Raw genomic sequence first — 17,805 nt, 5'->3', positions numbered from 1 at the left:
GGAAGAGAGTGATGGAGGGAAGCAAAAGGGAAGGAGAGAGTTAGTTTTGGCAGTAAGCAAAATTCTGGGTTCAAACTAATTTAAGGATCATGTCTGAGTAGAATGGGAATAGTTGCTTTTTTTTGTCTGGTGGAAGAATTCTTTGTACAGGTAAATGATGTTGGAGACCAAAGATATTTTGCATTTGGAATGACCATGCTCTTTCCTTTTCTTCTCCTAATTCCAAAGCAAATAAATGGAAACTTGTCTCTTTATTTCTTAGATCAAGTCTTATGGAACTGGGTTTGCCTGAACCCCCGGATGTGACTTCTTCCTCCTCCTCCTCTTCTATTCTTGTGGCTCAAGAGGCTGTTCCACCCAGTTGTGAATGTATGAAGGCAGAACTTTCTACTGACAATGGTATCTCCTCTGGATCATCAAGCACCAGCTCCAGCCTGTCTTACCTTCCTATCTTTTCTGAAGGAAGAACTTGGCAATTCCAGAGTAATGGTTTACCTGTTTCTCCTCAAAAGCAACCATCTGTATTCAGGAACCAGGACACATCTCTGCCTCCTTTTTGGCTATCAGAGCCTGAGAAATCAGAACTTTTTCAGAATTTGGCAGCTCTGTCACCTCTACGTCCTCAAAATTCTTTTATTAACTCTATTTTTGAATCCCAAGGTCACTGCAAACAACAACAGAAAACAAAAGATAAGAAAAGGAGCAAGAGTCATTTGGTAGCAGATCAGGAGCCAAAATCTGTTTCAAATGGAAGACCACAACTCCCAGTGTGGGCTCCACTCCAGCTTTCTCCTTTGGCTAGAGGGGAGCTAGAAGGGCATATGTCTTGGAAGGTCTGTACTTTGCGGGAACAAATAGTGCCCTTGCCTGTGAGGGAATCATGGGCAATGCTGAATTATTTAATACAAGCAGGAATCCCTGAGCCAGTAAACCCCCAAACCCAGTTATCTATGCCTATTGATCAAAGCACTGAGCAAAATACCAATAATAAATCCCCAGACCTTCCAACATTTCAGCTCCATGTGAACATTGGAGTGGAATCTGGATTAAAAAGAACAGAAACAAAAATTTCCCAGTCATTTATCTCAAGTAAGCAGTTACAACCTGGGAATGACCCCCAAATTCTTGACTCTAAGTCTTTAGTTAGGTCAATGGGCTCTCCACCTCCCAGAAATTTAGGAGTTAACATAATTAAAGAAGAAACCACTTTACTGAAGAAGGACCCAAAGCATGTGCTAGAGCTTAGTATAGAACAGAGAGTCATAGGTCTTCCAGAAAAAAGGATACAGCAACATAAGACACAAGTGACCGATGTGGAGCTTACTCCAAGATTACCATATCAAATCACAGATAACATAAAGGTAACTCCATTGGCATTGCTTCAGGTCATGAATTCAATGGGGATGATCCCAGAATCACATTCAGATGTGATAGAGTCTATGGGTTTATTCCCACACCCACCAAATCAAGGTGTAAAACCAGTGAAGCCCATGGAAATAATAAGTGTAACCCCCAAATCACCAAATCAATTAATTGAGTCAGTGGAGGTAACCTCAAGTCCTCAACAAGATGTGGAACCAAAGAGGATGACATCAAGACTGAATCAAGTCACAGACAATGTGAAGGTAACTCCTATAGCATTGCTTCAAGTCATGGATTCCATGGGGATGATTAACAAATCACATTCACATATCATAGAATCTGTGGGAATGATTCCAAAGCCAGAATATCAAGTCATGAAGTTAGTGAAGATGGACACATTGTTGGACCAGCAAGCCATAAAACCAGAAGAGGTAAGTCCAAGGCCACAACATACAGTGGCGCAAACTGTGGAAATTTGTCCAGGGCCACAGCATGAAGTAATGAAGTCAGTGAGCATGGCCTTGGGGTCACAAAGTCAAACCATGGAACAAGTGAAGATTACTCCAGAACCAGTATCTCAGTACACAAAACCATTGGAAACTGTCTCAACACCATTACGTCAAGAAATGGATTACATGAAAGTAACTCCAGTGGTGCTATTACAAACCATGGATGCCATGGGGATAATTCCACCAGCAGAGCCACATGTTACAGAATGTGGGGATTTGACCCCAGGTTCACAGTCTGAAATTGCAAATTTGACCCCAACATCAACTCAACCAGTTGGTTTAACTTCTTCCCTTAGTATTCCTACAACTCTTGCACCACTAAGAGCTGTAGAATCTGTGAGTTTACCTCCAAAGCCACCACCTAATGTCACAAAATCAGCAGGAATGATTCTAACACCATCTTATCAACCTGTACATTCTGTAAAGGTAACTCCCATAGCACTGAGGTTGCCCATTGGAATGATTACAGCACCACAGTCACAAGTTATAGGATCTCAGGGTTTGACACCACAGCCAATATCTCAAATCAAGGAGTCTTCGGAATCGAATTCTGGGTTACAGATCCAACAAGTGCAGGATTCAGTGGGCATGACTCCACAACCACATCATCAAGGCACAGAATCTGTGTCATTAACTTCAAGAACACCTCATCAGGTCATGGATCCTTTGAGGTTGACCCCATGGTGTCAAGTCCTGGAACATTCAGAGATGAGCCCAAGGCAAACACACAAAGTAACAGAAACTATGGGGTTGACCTCTGACACATGGCTAAAAATGAAGAAATCTGTACAGCTGACAAAGTCACACCATCAAATAATGGAATCTTTGGGGGCGATCCCAGGAAAACCAGATCAAGGTACAGAACTTGTAGGAATGAGCCAAAAGCCACTGCATCAAGTCACAGAATCTGCCATAATGACTACTACATCACTGCTTCAAGGTGTGAAATATATGGAGGTGGAGCCAATGCCACAAGTTAAGATTGTGGAGTCTATAAAATTATCCCCAGGATTGCAAGATGTAAAACCTGAGAACCTGATCCTGGGACCAAAATTGCAAAGTATGAAATCTGTAGACTCAACCACAAGTTTAGTTCCACAAGTGACAAAATATGAACAGCTGATACCAACTATTAAATCTACAGATTTGACCCCAGAACTTCAATGGCAGAATGTAAAATCTGAGGAGTTAACATCCATACCACAGTTGCAGCAAGGTGAAAAGTCTATGCAGTCAGGCCCAGGGTCTCTGCCTCAAGATGTGGAATCTATCCAACTCCCCCTAGGACCACAACTGCAAAGTGTAAAATCTGCTGAGTTAACCCCAACACCACTGAGATCGATAGATTTGAGCCCCTGTTTACAGTTTCAAGATAGAGATTATGTTCATTTGGCCCTACCACCAGAGTTTAAAGATATAAAATCTGTGGAATTGACCCTAAAGACACCACTGGTTGATATAAAATCTATGGAGCTGACCCCAGAACCATCATTACAAAATATCAGTTCTGAGAAGATATCCCCAGTAGTCTTGCCTGAAGATGTGAAAACTCCCCAAATGGTAGAATATAGGAGATTAATTCCTGAGTCACAAGTGCAAAGTATGAAATTTGGGGAATTGATTCCAGGTATACAACTTCAAGGAGTAAAATCTGTAGAGTTGAACCTCAAACCAAATTATCAAGCCATGGAGCCTGAAGGATTGATCCCATGGCATCAGGCCTCAGAATCCTTAGGGATGATCCCAGAGCCAGGACATCAAGACACAAAGGCAAAATTGACCTCTGACACTTGTCACCAAGTAGGAAAATCTGTTGGGTTGACACAACCATATTTAGAAACGACCCCAGTGCCATTAAGCCAAACTTCAGAATCTATGGAGATGAGTCCAACATCATTTCAAGACACTCTTAAGACTGTGTTTCAACTTGTAAAAGTGATGAAGGAGACTCCAGACTCACAACACACAATAAAAGAATCTCTGGATTTGATACCAGCCTCAAAGATGCAAAGTATGAAATCAAAGGTGTTGACCCCAGAGCCACAATCCCAAGGTATGAAGTTCATTCATTTAAATCTACAACCACATTCAGAGATACCCTTAAGGATAGAATCTGAAGATGCAGAAACCATGGGGTTGGCATTTTCTCAAGTTGATAAGACCTGGAGGGCTGTCCCAGAACCATATTCTCTGGGGTTGACTCTAGGAGAAGAGATCCACTATGAGAAATCAGGGTCAATACCACAAAATTTGAAATCTCTTAAGTTAAACTCTGAGGCATCCCCATTAGTGGTTGAATCTAAAAAATTAATTACAGGTTCAAAACCATATCTTATAGATTTGATCCCAGGGCCACAACTCCAGGGAGTAAAGTCTAGGCAAACTGATCCAGAGTCACAGTGGAAAGATGCAAAATGTGTGAATTTAGTTCAAAAGTCAACTACAGAAGTGGAAGAATCTGAGAAGCCAAAACCAGAGCCAGTGCTGCAAGGTATATTATTAGAAGAATTGATTAAGGGGGCACAGAAATACAATGTGAAATCTGCATATTTAAATCAAGGTCCATGGCAGCCAAGTGTCAAATCTTCTGGATTGGCTCCAGGGCCACAATTGCAAAGTGTTAGATTTTCAAACTTATCTCCAGATACACTTCTTCAAGAAGAAGAACCTATAGATTTACTCTCAGGGGCACCACATTATGGTGTGAAATCTGATGAAATGACCCCAAGTTCCTCAGTACAAGAAATCAGATTGTCAGATTTTATCCCAGGGACAAAGCATCAAAGTGTCAAATCAGTACCACTGATTCCAGAACCACAACCTCAAGGTGTGAAATCTGTAGAACTAAGCCCTGGACCATGCTTGCAAGATGTCAGATTTTCTGATTTTATCCCAGAGTCAAAGCATCAGGGTTTCAAACATATACAGTTGATACCACGGGATGAGCTTCAAGATATAAAGTTTCTAGGGTTTGTACCAGAATCATCTTTGCAGTTAAGCCAACAGCCACTGGATGAAGATAAGAAATCTGTTTTGTATACTGAAGGATCACAGTTCTACAGAAAGAAATCTACAATATCGACTTCAGAACTACAAAGTGAAAAACCTGAGGAAGAAAATCTAGGGCTATGGCAGCAAGATATCAAGTTTTCTGGATTGACCTCAGGACCAAAGCTTCAAGGTGTCAAATTTGGGAAGCAAACCCCAGGATCAAGGATTGAAGTGACTTCAGAGTTAGGCCTGCCTGATTCCAAATTAGCAAATGTTTGTTCAGGGCTTCAAGACATTAAACAGGTGGGGCTTAACATAGGGCCATGGCTACAAGATGTCAAATTTTTGGATACAACACCAGGAACTCAAAGTGTGAAGTCTTCACAGTTAAAATCAGGACTGCAGCTGCAATGTAGGCAGTTTTTGGAGTTGACCTCACAGCCAGAGAAGAAAGGGGTTAAACCAGAGTTGTTAGTACCAGAACCCCTGTTTCAAGATGTAAAATATGTAACAATGAACCAAATGCCACACTTTGAAGGTGAAATTTCTTATAAATTAGTCCCAGAGCCGCAGACAGCATATGTAGAATTTATGGAGTTGACTCCTGGGATACTGTTACCAAGTGCAAACCATTCTGAGTTGACCAGAAGACCACAGTCACAAGACATGAAATCTGAATTGGTCCAAGGACCACAGATGGAAAATGTAAAACCTGTGGAGCATACCCCAGTCTCAAAGCTTCAAGGTTTAAAATCTGAGAAGCCAATCCCAGAACCACACATGGAAGACAAAACATCTGTAGAACTAGCCCCAGGGCCACATTTGGGAAATATGAAATCTATGCAGTTAACACCAAAGTCAGAGCTGGGAAAAGCCAAATCAATGGTGTCAACTCCAGGGCCGAAGGCAGGGAGTGTGAAACCTGGGGAGCTCACTCCAGCTTCAAAGATTCAAGGTTTAAAATCTGTATCACTACCTTCAAGACCACAGTTGGAAGATATGAAATCTGTAGTCTTAACTCCAGAACCATTTCTAGAAGGTATGAAATCTATGGAGATAACCCCAATTTCCCAAAAGGAACATGTGAAATCCATAAAGATAACCTTGGGACCACAGTCAAAAGATTTCGACTCTGTGGAATTCATCCCTTATTGCCAGATCGAAAGTGTGAAATCTATGGAGTTGACTCCAGGTTCAAAAATTCAAGATTTGAAAACTCTGGAATTGGTCCCAGGTATACAGATTCAAGATGTGAAAGCTATGGAATCAAAACTTGGGCCAAAGATGCAAGGTGAGAATTCTGTGGCTTTTGTACCTGAGCCATTGCTTCAAGGTGTTAAATCTATGGAGGTTTCTCAACAACCTGAACTGCAAGGTATGAAACCTGAGGAACTGGCTTCAGAGCCACAAAAGCAAGATTCCAAATTTGTGGAGACTACTCCATGTTTTAAGATGCAAAATTTAAAATCTATAGAGGAGACTCCAGATTCACAGTTGCAATATGAAAAACCTGTGAAGTTGACCCCAACACTAACCAGAAGAGAAGGGGTTCAAGAAGTAAAATCTGTGAACTTAGCCACAAAGCAACAGTTACAAGGGATGGCACCTGTGGATTTAACTCTTGGTCCTGAGCAGGATGACCAGGTAAACTCACTGGAGAGGATGTGTATGAATTTAGAGCAACCAAAGAGGGGATCTGAGTCAGAAAGTATAATGTCTTTGAATTTAAAAGGGCCCAAACTTAAAGATACAAAATCTCTAGACCTTAACTCCAAACTACCACTGAAAGATATGAAGTCATTTGAATTGGCTCCAGAACCAATTATTCAAGATGTAAAAGCTAAAGAGTTGAAATGTGAACCGCAGTTGCAAAGTATAAAATCTCCCAAGTTGACCCCAGGGCCACAGTTGTACCAAGTCAAACCCTTGGAGTCCACTTTAGAGCCACTGCTTCAAGATGTGAAAACTGTGGAGTTAGAAAAAGAGCTGCAGCTTGAAAGTATAAAATATACTAATTGGATACCAGAACCAGAGTACCAAGGTGTGAAATCTGTAGGATCAAACTTTGGGCCACAATATCAAGGTGTCAAACCTGCAGAATTAAAAACTTCTGTACAGTTGGGAGGTGTGATGCCATCTGAATTATCTAGAGGGCCAAAATTTCAAGGAGCAAAATCTGTGGAGTTTAATCATGAGCCACAGTTGCAGTGTATGGAAACCTCTACACTGTCTCCAGGACCAGAGGTACAAAAAAGGAAAATTTTTGCATCAACCTCAGAGCCAGAGCTTCAAGGTGTGAAATCTGTGGAATTACACCAAAGGCCACAGCTTAGAAGTATGAGATCTGTGCAGTGGATACCAGGACCTGAGTTCCAAGGTGTGAAACCTATAGGATTAAATCTTGGGTCACAATCTCAATGTGTCAAACCTGCATGGTTGAAAACTTCCACAGACTTGAGAAGTACAAAGGTATTGACTCTAGGGCCAAAACTTCAAGGTGCAAAATCTATGGAATTTAACCTTGGGTCTCATGGTCAGTGTATGAAAACCCGTGAGTTGTCCCCAGGAACAGAGCTGCAAAAAGGGAAAAAAATTTCAACCTCAGCGCCACAGCTTCAAGGTATAAAAGCTATGGAGTTAGACCAAGGATCACAGCTTGGAAGTAAGAAGTCTGTTAAGTGGATTCCAATAACCGAATTCCAAAATCTGAAATCTGTGCTAAATCTTGAGTCACAATCTCAGGGTGTCACAGCTGTACAGTCAAAATCTTCAATACAGTTAAGAGATGTGAAAACATCTGAGTTGACGCAAAGGTCAAAGCTCAGAGGTATACAACCTTTGGTATCACTCCAGGAATATCAGCCTCAAGACTTCAAAACTATTGATTTTAAATCTGGGCTGCAGTTGAGAAGTACAAAATCATGTGACCCAACTTCAAGGTCAAAACTCTGTGATATAAAAACAATGATGTACAAACCTGGATTTCATTTGCAAGATTTAAAATCATCTGAGTTGACCCCAGGACAGCTGCAAGAAGTGAAATCCTTGGAATCATTCCTAAGAACAGAATCTGAAGGTGTGAAGTCTCTAGTGCATACACAAGAGCCACAACTTCCAGGGGTGAAATCAGGAATAATAAGCCAAGGGCCACAATTACAAAATGATAAACTTGCAGAGCTGAATTCTATAATATACTTGAAAAGTATGAAGTCATCTGAATTAGCTTCTCAGACAAAGCCTCAAGGCACAAAATCTGAGGAGTTCAACTCTGGGCCCCAGAAGCAAAGTGTAAAATGTTCTAAGTTGATACCTGAGACAAAGTCCCAATATATGAAAGGTACTGAGTTAAGCCCCAGTTCACAGTTGAAAGGTATACCATTTTCTGATTTGACCATGAGGACCAAGATTCAAGGTGTCAAATCTATAGACTCCAAACCCAGGCCACGTTTGCAAGGTGTAAGATCTAATGAGCCGATAGAGAGGACAAAGCCTCAAGAAGTGAAATTGGTGGAGTTAAAATTGGGTCCACAGTTGCAAGATGTGAAATCTTCTAGATTGATCACGGGTATAAAGCTTCAAGATGTAAAATCTATGGATTTCAGTTCCAGATCACACTTACAAGGTGTGAAATCTTCTGAAGTGATCACAGGGAGAAAGCTTCAAGATGTGAAATCTGTAGAATTCAAACCTACTCCAAAGTTGCAAGGTGAGAAATCTGATTTGACCCTGGGGAGGAAGTTTCTAGGTATGAAATCTGTAGGACTGGACTCAGACCCTCAGTTACAAGATATGAAATCTTCTGAGCTGATCATGGGTATAAAACTTGGAGGTATAAAATCTGTGGAGTTCAGTTCTAGAAAATACTTTAAAAGTATAAAATCTTCTGAGGTGATACCAGGAAAAGAATTTCAAGTTGTAAAATCAGAGGACTTCAACTCTGGACCACAAATACAAGGTGAAAAATCTTCTGAGTTGGTTCAAGGGATGGAGTTTCAAGATGTGAAGTCTGTAGAGTGTGACCATGGTTCAAAGTTACAAGGTGTGACATCTGAGTTAATACCAGAAACAAAGCTTCAAGGTGCGGAATCTGTGAAATTCAACTCAAGTCCCCAGTTGCAAGATGTGAAATACTCTAAGCTGATCCTAGGGACGAAGTTTCAAGATTTAAAATGTAGAGAGTTCAGTTCTGGACCATACTTACAGGGTGTGAAATCTTCTGAAGTGATCCCAGGGTCAAAGCTTCAAAAAGAAAATTCTGTGGGGTTAATTCCTCAGCCACTGTGGCAAGATGTGAAATCTCTTGAATTGTGTCTAAGTAAGGTACAAGATAGGAAATCTTTGGGGTTCAACTCATTCCCACAGTTCCAAAATAAGGAATTATCCAGGTTGACACCATGTATGAAATCTATGGAATTTACCCCGGGGGCAAAGTTCCAAGGTATGAAATCTGATTCCACAGATCTTCCAACGGAGGTCAACCGTGGCTCAGAATTACAGGTAGTAAAACACTCTGAGTTGGCCTTGGAATCAAAGATTCATAGTATGGTATCTTCTGAATTCAGTACTGGAAATCAGCAACAAGATGAGAAATCTCATAAATCGAGTCAATGGCCACAGTTTCAAAGTGTAAATTTTATGGTTTTCAATCATGGGCCACATTTGCAAGGGATAAAATCTTCTACTAAGCTTCCAGATGAGCAATCTCAGAAATTTAAGCATAAGCTTAAATTGAAAGGTGGGAAATCCTCTGAACTGAATCTAGGGTCACAGACTCAGTATAAAAAATTTATGGCATTCCACACTGGGCCACAGTTAGAAAGTACAAAATCTTCTGAGTTTATGCCTGGGCCAGAGTTTCATGGAATAAAATCTCAGATGTTCTGCCTTGAACCACATTTTCAAGGAGTGAATTCTGCATCCCTTCCAGGTTCCAAATCTCAGTGTGAAAATTCTGCTGGGTGCCACCCTGGGTCACTATTTCAAGGTGTGAATTCTGTATCCCTTCCAGAGCCCAAACCTCAGTGTGAAAATTCTACTGGGTGCCACCCTGGGCCACACTTTCAAGGTGTGAATTCTGCATCCCTTCCAGAGCCCAAACCTCAGTGTGAAAATTCTACTGGGTGCCACCCTGGGCCACACTTTCAAGGTGTGAATTCTGCATCCCTTCCAGAGCCCAAACCTCAGTGTGAAAATTCTACTGGGTGCCACCCTGGGCCACACTTTCAAGGTGTGAATTCTGCATCCCTTCCAGAGCCCAAACCTCAGTGTGAAAATTCTACTGGGTGCCACCCTGGGCCACATTTTCAAGGTGTGAATTCTGCATCCATTCCAGGGTCCAAACCTCAGTGTGAAAATTCTACTGGGTGCCACCCTGGGCCACACTTTCAAGGCATGAATTATTCTTCATCTGATCCAGGGCCAAAATCTCAGTGTATAAATTCTGCTGGGTGCCACTCTGGATCACATTTTCAAGGTGTGAAATCTTCTGAGTTAACTCCGATTTCAAAGCTTCAAGGTATAAAGTCTTGTGAGTTGAATTCAGAGACAGATATTAAAAGTGAGACAACTATGATAGTTAATTCTGGACCACATTCACAGGATTTGAAATCTGAATTGACTCCAGGGTCAAAATTTCTAGGTTCTTCACCTGTGGAATGCAACCCTGGATCACAGGTACACTGTGTGGATTCTTCTGAATTGAATTCAGGTCCAAAATTGGAATTTATAAAGTCCATGGAATGTAAAGGTGGGCCATACTTGCAAGATATTAAAACTTTTGAATTGACTTCAGGAATAAAAATTCACCCAGGACCAGAGTTTGAAGGCATAGAATCTGTTGTGTTCAACACTGTGCAACATTTACAAGATATAAAATGTGAATTGACTCCAGGGACAAAGTTCCAAAGTATAACACGAAGAGAGTTCAACTCTGATTCACAACTTCAAGGTATGAATTCTTCCAACTTGAATTCAGAGTCAAAACTTGATTGTATAAATTTTAAGTTTCGTCCACAGGTGCAAACCATGAAGCCCTCTGAATTGAATCCTGGGTCAGAATCTCAAGGTACAAAATCTGCTTTGTTCAACTCTGGACCATACTTGCAAGATATGAAATCTTCTGAGTTAACTCCAGGAACAAAGTTTCAATTTTCAAAGAACCAACCTGGGTCACAGCAGCAAGGTGTACAACCTGTGTTCACTTTGGGTCCTCAGTTGAATGGTGTGAAATCTTTACATCTGCATACAGATGTACAGTCTATGGAGATGAGCAGGCAGCCATTGTTTTTTGGTGAGAATTCTGTAAAATTGATTTCAGGTTCCGGGCTGCAGGACTTGCAATGTGGTGTATATGCAGTTGAGCCATGTTTTCAAAGAGTGAATTCTGTGGAATTAAACACAGAGCCACATCCTCAAGGCATGAATTCTGAGAAGTTGCCTTTACACCTCAAGCAGCACAGTGTGAGAAAAGTGGTGTTTGCACCAAAGCCATATTGTCAGGCAATGACATCTCTGGAGTGGAAACCAGGGTCACAACTTCAAAGTGTGAATTCTTTAGCATTGACATCATGCCTCAGGTCACAATGTGTTAAATCTGTGATCTTCACACCAAAGTCATGTTTTCAAAATGTAAAACCTGTGGACCTGAGGCCAAGGTCCCAGCAATATGAAGATATGGATTGCCAAGAGTTGACTTTAGGTGTAAAATCAGTGGTGCTGACACCAAAGCCAACTAGTAAGTTCCTACCAGGACCAGCATTGACTAGTGTCAAATTTTCAAATGTGTTTCCAGAATCACAGCAACAAGGTGTGAAAACTTTGGAGTTTACTCCAGAGCCAAAGTTGCAAAGTATAAAACATGTGAAATTGTCTTCAGTGTCACTGCAGCAAACTGTAAAATCTGTGGAGTTAGCACCAAGATCACCGCCTCAAAGACAGGAATCTGGTAACCAAACTCCAAGAAATTTTCAAATCACAGAATCCTCCGAAGTAATCTCTAGACCAGGAAAACAGTTTGTAGAATATTCAGAGATGATCCCAAAGCCAAGGCAGCAAGTCCCTGCATCTGTGAATTTGAATCCAATATCAATTTACCAAGCCACAGAATCTTCAGATATGACACAAGGGTTGGCACAAAAAGACATAGAAACAGTGGAGAAATATGTGGGGTTGACCTCAAAGCCAATAGATAAAGCTATGGAATTTTCAGGAATACCTCTGCAGCTAGATCTTCAAGTATCAGAATCTGTTGATCTGGCTTCAGTGCTAAGGGATCGAGGTTCAAGATCCTTAAAATTAACCTCAGAGAAAAGTTACCAAATCCCAGAAACTCTGGGGATGCTCTCTCAATCATGGCCTCAAGCTAAGGATTTTGGGGAGTTACATATAAAACCATTACAGCAAGTTATAGAACCTGAAGGGATGACCCCAGAGCTCAAGCATCATGCTACAGAAGATACAGGGTTGATCTGTAAAGCAAGGTTGCAAGGGAAGGAATTTCTTGGACCAAACTCAAAGTCAATAAGTCAAACTACTGGATATGTAGAGAAATCTCCAAGGCACTATCCTCAAACTTTAGAACCCGTGGGGATGATCTCTGAGAAAAGATCGCAAAGGGAAAAAACTGAAATATTGTTGCCAAAGTCATTACATCATGTCCCAGATTCTGCTTCAGGGATGACACCACAGTTAGGACATCAAGGTCCTGAATCTGTGGAGCTAACTTACAAGGAACCTATGGAACTGACCCCAAAGTCACAACATTATGTGGGATCTTCAGGAATAACATTAGGGTTAGGACATAAAGTCCCAGAATCTGTAACTCTGACCTCTAAGCCATCACTGCAAGTGGAGGAATCCTTAAAGTTGGCTCCAAAACAAAGAAGTCAAGTTGTGGGACATGCAGAATCTATAGAATTCAACTCTGAGACATGGCAGCAAGGTGAGGTATCAATTGGGCTAACAAAATCACAGAATCAAAGTATGAAAAATTCAGGGATAGCCCCAGCAGGACCACTGGGTCAAATTATAAAATGTATGAAGATTAGTCCAAAACCATTGGATCAAGTCACAGAATCTGCAAGTACAAAGATTCAAGTTGCTCAATCACTAAGGGTGACCCCAGAATCTCCTCCCAAAATTGTTGAATCTGTGAAAGTGACCTCTAGGCCACCAATTCAACTTGCGGAATCTATGGCAAAACCAGGGCCAAACCCTCAAATGACAGAAAATGTTGAATTGACTCCAAAACACCAAGATGTAACACCTTCAGGGTATACCTCAAGCCTGTGGTTACAGAATACGAAATGTAAGGAATTAATCACAGAGCCAACACATCAAATTTTGGAAAAGACTGTATTAACCCCAGGGCCACCATGTCAAGTTGTAAAATCTGAGGAACTAGCACCAGGACCAGCTCCTCAGGTTGTAGACCCAATAGGAGTAGCCAGGGGATCAGAGATTGATGTAACAGATTGTTTGGATTTACTCCCAGCACCATATCTTCAAGAACTGGTGAAACCTGTAAATATAACTCCCAAGCCAAGTATTCGAGTGAGGTCTGCAGAATTAACCTCAAAACAAACATCTCCATTTGAGGAACCTACAATATTGACTCATGAGCAAAGGTTGCAGTCTGCAAAATTCACAGGGAAAAAAACAGAGCCTCCTGAAGTTATGAAATCTGAGGATTTCAATCAAGGACAGGTATGTCAGAATTGGGATCCTAGGGAATCCACGTCAGAAGAAGAGTTACAAGAAAGTGATTTTTTCTTGGAGTCCCTAAACAGTTCTTCGGGCCCACTCATTTCAAGTTCTGTCCAAACATCTGAATTAGGAAGCCTTTGGGGTTCTGGGATGTTAGAAGTATCAAGAGCTTTGGATATGAAGAATCTTGGGACATATATTTTGCAGCCTGAAGAGTCCTATAGTGACTCTGTCATGATACAGTCGTCACCCCTTCCCCTGGACCTTCATAATAAACCCTCTGATAAGACAGAGAACACTGTGGAAATCCCACATCCTGAAACTATGGGAGTGGATATCACATCTAAGGAGAGAACTAAGAGGAAGCAGATGGAGGAGTTAGAGGACTCACTCCAGAGCCATTCACAACATCCATCACAGAGCCGGAGATCACCATCTGGGACACGCCAGGGAGGATCATGGTCTCAAAGAGGTTCTAGCCGGTCTTTCCTGGGCAGACAACAGAATGTCTGGGAGAATCATGTCTATAGGCAGCGACTACCTAGAAAATATCTCTCCGCTATGCTAATGCTAGGGAATGTCTTGGGGACTACTATGGAAAGAAAGCTTTGTTCTCGAACACATTTAGCCGAAAAGGCCACTGCAGATATCTGTCAGTCTATTCAGAATTTATTTGGGGTTCCAGCTGAACTGATGGAATTTTCCCAGAGCCTGCTAGAGAATGGTCCATGTACTATTTCACAGCCTTCAGTGGTCAAAAATTACATTCAGAGACATACACTAGGCCACGGTCATGAACAAAGAATGACTCTAAGGATGTGGACACGTGGCTCCATATCTTCCATAATACAGCAATACTCTGGGGCCAGATTGGGCATAAAGAAAAAAGACTCAAAGCAAAGTAACATATCCCAGGAAGTCACTCAGCATATGCCTATCTCATGCGTAGGAGGCCAGCTTCCTGCCCTAGTAAAGTCAGAATCTTCTATCAAGATATATTACAATAGGGAGGATCCTGTTTCCCAGGAAGAGAGTGAAAACTCACAGAGTGGTTCAGAAACAAGAATTTTTGAGTCCCAACAGTCCTTCAAGCCAAGTTATCTTTCTCAGGTAAAGACTGACTTCTCAGAACAGTTCCAAATGCTACAAGATCTACAGTTAAAAATAGCAGCAAAACTCTTAAGGAGTCAAATACCCCCCAATGTACCTCCACCTCTAGCTTCAGGTCTTGTCCTGAAATACCCTATCTGCCTACAGTGTGGCCGATGTTCAGGATTTAATTGCTGTCATAAATTACAGACCACTTTTGGGCCTTATCTTCTTATCTATCCACAGCTCCACCTTGTAAGCACTCCTGAAGGCCATGGCGAGATTCGATTGCATCTTGGCTTTAGGTTGAGGACTGGAAAAAGACCCCAAGTTTCAAAATATCATGGAAGAGACAGACCCATGACACCAAGGAGTCCTATATCATCATCAAAAAGGAAAGCCAAAATGTATACTCCAGCTTCTAAGAATCCTACTCCTACAAGAGATTTCCAATCTAGAGCTTTCAAGTCCCCTGCTCCTGTACAAGTCCATACCAAGCAAAGGCAATGGGGTCGCCCTGGTCTAGTAGGAAAGACAGAAATTGGAGAGTTTGGGCATTATGAATTCTCTCATGTGCACTCCCTATCAGAGAGTGACTCTGAAAGCTATCAGGATGACACATGGGCTCAAGTGAGGACAAAAAAAACCTGGGATTCAAAATTTCCAGTGAAAAGAACCAACAAGGGACTGAGAACACCAAACACATGCAGTGGAACCACAATAGAGAGTCCCTCTAAGGAATTACCAGCCTCTTTAAGAAGAAAGAGGACTGTAGCAGCCCACTCAAGTACTGCTTCTTTAAAAAGACAAACTAAGAAATCCTCCCAGCCCAAGTTCCTGCAGCTGCTTTTCCAGGGCCTCAAGCAGGCATTCCAAACAGCATGCAGAATGATGGCTTTTTTGGGACCGAAGCCTGAGGATAGGACAAGGCCAGATGATTTGTGGTCAAGCAAATACTATGATCCAAAACAAAAAGCCAGGGACTACTGTTCACCCAAAGAGAGTAAAGGTGACGAGCTACCAGCTATCAAGCAGAGGCCAACGAGTCCAACCACCAAGCAGGAGGATATAGTGTCAGAAGGCACAAACCCAAGCAAAGCAGCTCATCAGCCAGAGAGAGGAAGCTCTTTGCAATCGAGACCTCTCCAGCCGCCCAAGCCCACGGCTTCCCAAGGCGATAGCACTGTCCAAACGGCCGTCTTCATGCAGCCTTTGGGCCAAGTCCAAAGTGAGAGCAGCAGCAGAGCAAAGAAAAACTTGCAGAGAGGTGAAGTTTCCAGCCAGGAGTCCAAGAACCTGCTCGGGTCCGAAGCCAGGTTGCAGGCCGCCTCCGCGAAAAGCTGCCGCAGAGAGAAGCACCCGCTCCGGGAGGGGACCCTGTCCCCGAGGGACAGCGGCCCGCGGAAGCCCTCTGAGGGGAGCCAGCACAGCCCCTCCGAGAGGACCCTGTCCAGTGTCTCGGAGAGGAGCCATCGGAGACCCTCAGAGGGGGGACATCACGGTCCCTCAAAGAGGAGCCATCACAAGGCTCCAGAGAGGAGACGCTACAGGCCCTCCGAGGGGAGTCATCTCAGTTCCTCAGAGAGGCCACCTCGCAGTCCGTCAGAGAAGAACCATGCCAGTCCCGCAGAGGGGGCATGTCGCAGTCCTTCAGAGGAGGGCTGTCGCAATCCCTCAGAGGGGGGATGTCCCAGTCCCTCAGAGAGGAGCCTTCGCAGTCCCTCAGAGAGAAAACGTCACAGTCCCTTAGAGAGGAATCGTCGCAGTCCCTCAGAGAGGAGTCGTCGCAGTACCTCGGAGAGAAGCCGTCCCAGTACCTCGGAGAGGAGCTGTCGCAGTCTCTCGGAGAGGAGCCGTCCCAGTACCTCGGAGCGGAGCAGGCGCAGTACCTCGGAGCGGAGCCGTCCCAGTACCTCGGAGCGGAGCAGGCGCAGTACCTCGGAGCGGAGCCGTCCCAGTACCTCCGAGCCGAGCCGTCCCAGTACCTCGGAGCGGAGCAGGCGCAGTCTCTCCGAGAGCCGTCCCAGTACTTCCGAGAGGAGCCGGCGCAGTACCTCCGAGAGGAGCCATGCCAGCCCCTCCGAGAGGAGCCGGCGCAGTCCCTCAGAGAGAAAACGTCAGAGCCCCTCCGAGAGGAGGTGTCGAAGTCCCTCGGAGAGGAGACTTCGCAGCCCCTCCGAGAGGAGCCGTCGAAGTCCCTCGGAGAGGAGCCGTCGCACTCCCTCGGAGAGGAGCCGTCTCCATCGCTCAGAGAGGAGGTGTTTCGGTCCCTCAGAGAGAAGCCATCTCGGTCCCTCAGAGAAGAGCCGCGACAATTTCTCCATGAGATCCCTTCGCAGTTCCTCCGAGAGAAGAGGACACAGTTCTGGGGGGACCCTTCCCAGGCCCTCTGCGAGAAGCCGGCACAGTCCCTCTGAGAGGACTCATCCCAGCACCACTGACAGAACCTGCCACCGTCCCTCTGAGAGAAGTCGAGACACTCATTCTAAGAGGAGACACCGCAGTCACTCTGGGAGGCGACACCGCAGTCACTCTGGGAGGCGACACCGCCGTCACTCTGGGAGGAGACACCAAAGTCACTCTGAGAGGAGCCACCGCAGTCACGCTGGGGGAACCCATCAGAATCTCCCCAAGGAGGGACTCAAGCACAGTTCCCCCGAGGAGAGGCCCAGACACAGTCTGTCCAAAGATCCCAAGAGTTACTCCAGCATGCCTCCCACCGACCACACGGAGGACTTCCAGAGCAGGACGAGTCTGGAGAACCCGAGCTAGGCGATGAGCAGAGATCCGCCCCTGTCATGAACTGTCTTCCTCACATTTCACCCTTTCCTGCTCAGCCACTGCCTCCAACTCCTGCACCCTCAGCAATGAAAGGGCGTCTAGATCTCTCACCTGGGGGTGGCGGGGCAGAGAATGAGCCTGTAATTTCTCTAAGATCAATAAAGGGGCAATGATTGATCTCCACGTGCATCTACGGGGCCACTACCCGGGCGGGTGCAGAAAGGAGGGACACGAGGTGTCGTGCATGGGACTGGATGAACACCAGGGTAGATGTCCCAGGGCCGGCTGCTCTGCAGGCCCCGCCCCCTCGCTCCCGCCCTCGACTCCCGGTCTCCCGGGCTCGGCGCCGCAGTGGGGGGTGGGGTCTCAG

At 44.1% G+C, this 17,805-nt stretch overlaps 1 protein-coding gene across 1 annotated transcript in view; it reads left to right on the top strand.

Moving 5' to 3' along the window:
• SPATA31H1 (SPATA31 subfamily H member 1) overlaps positions 1 to 17,598 on the top strand; it is a 37,825-nt gene extending 20,227 nt beyond the window's left edge. The window contains exon 5 of the mRNA XM_079109931.1: positions 167 to 17,598. Within this exon, the coding sequence (XP_078966057.1) occupies positions 167 to 17,426 (17,260 nt within the window). The 3' untranslated portion in view covers positions 17,427 to 17,598. The remainder of the gene's footprint in view (positions 1 to 166) is intronic.
• The last annotated feature ends 207 nt before the right edge of the window (positions 17,599 to 17,805 follow it).

The sequence above is a fragment of the Sciurus vulgaris genome, assembly GCF_902686455.1.
Source record: "Sciurus vulgaris genome assembly, chromosome: 14".
Taxonomy (NCBI): domain Eukaryota; kingdom Metazoa; phylum Chordata; class Mammalia; order Rodentia; family Sciuridae; genus Sciurus; species Sciurus vulgaris.
This window is presented reverse-complemented; position numbering and strand designations above follow the sequence as displayed.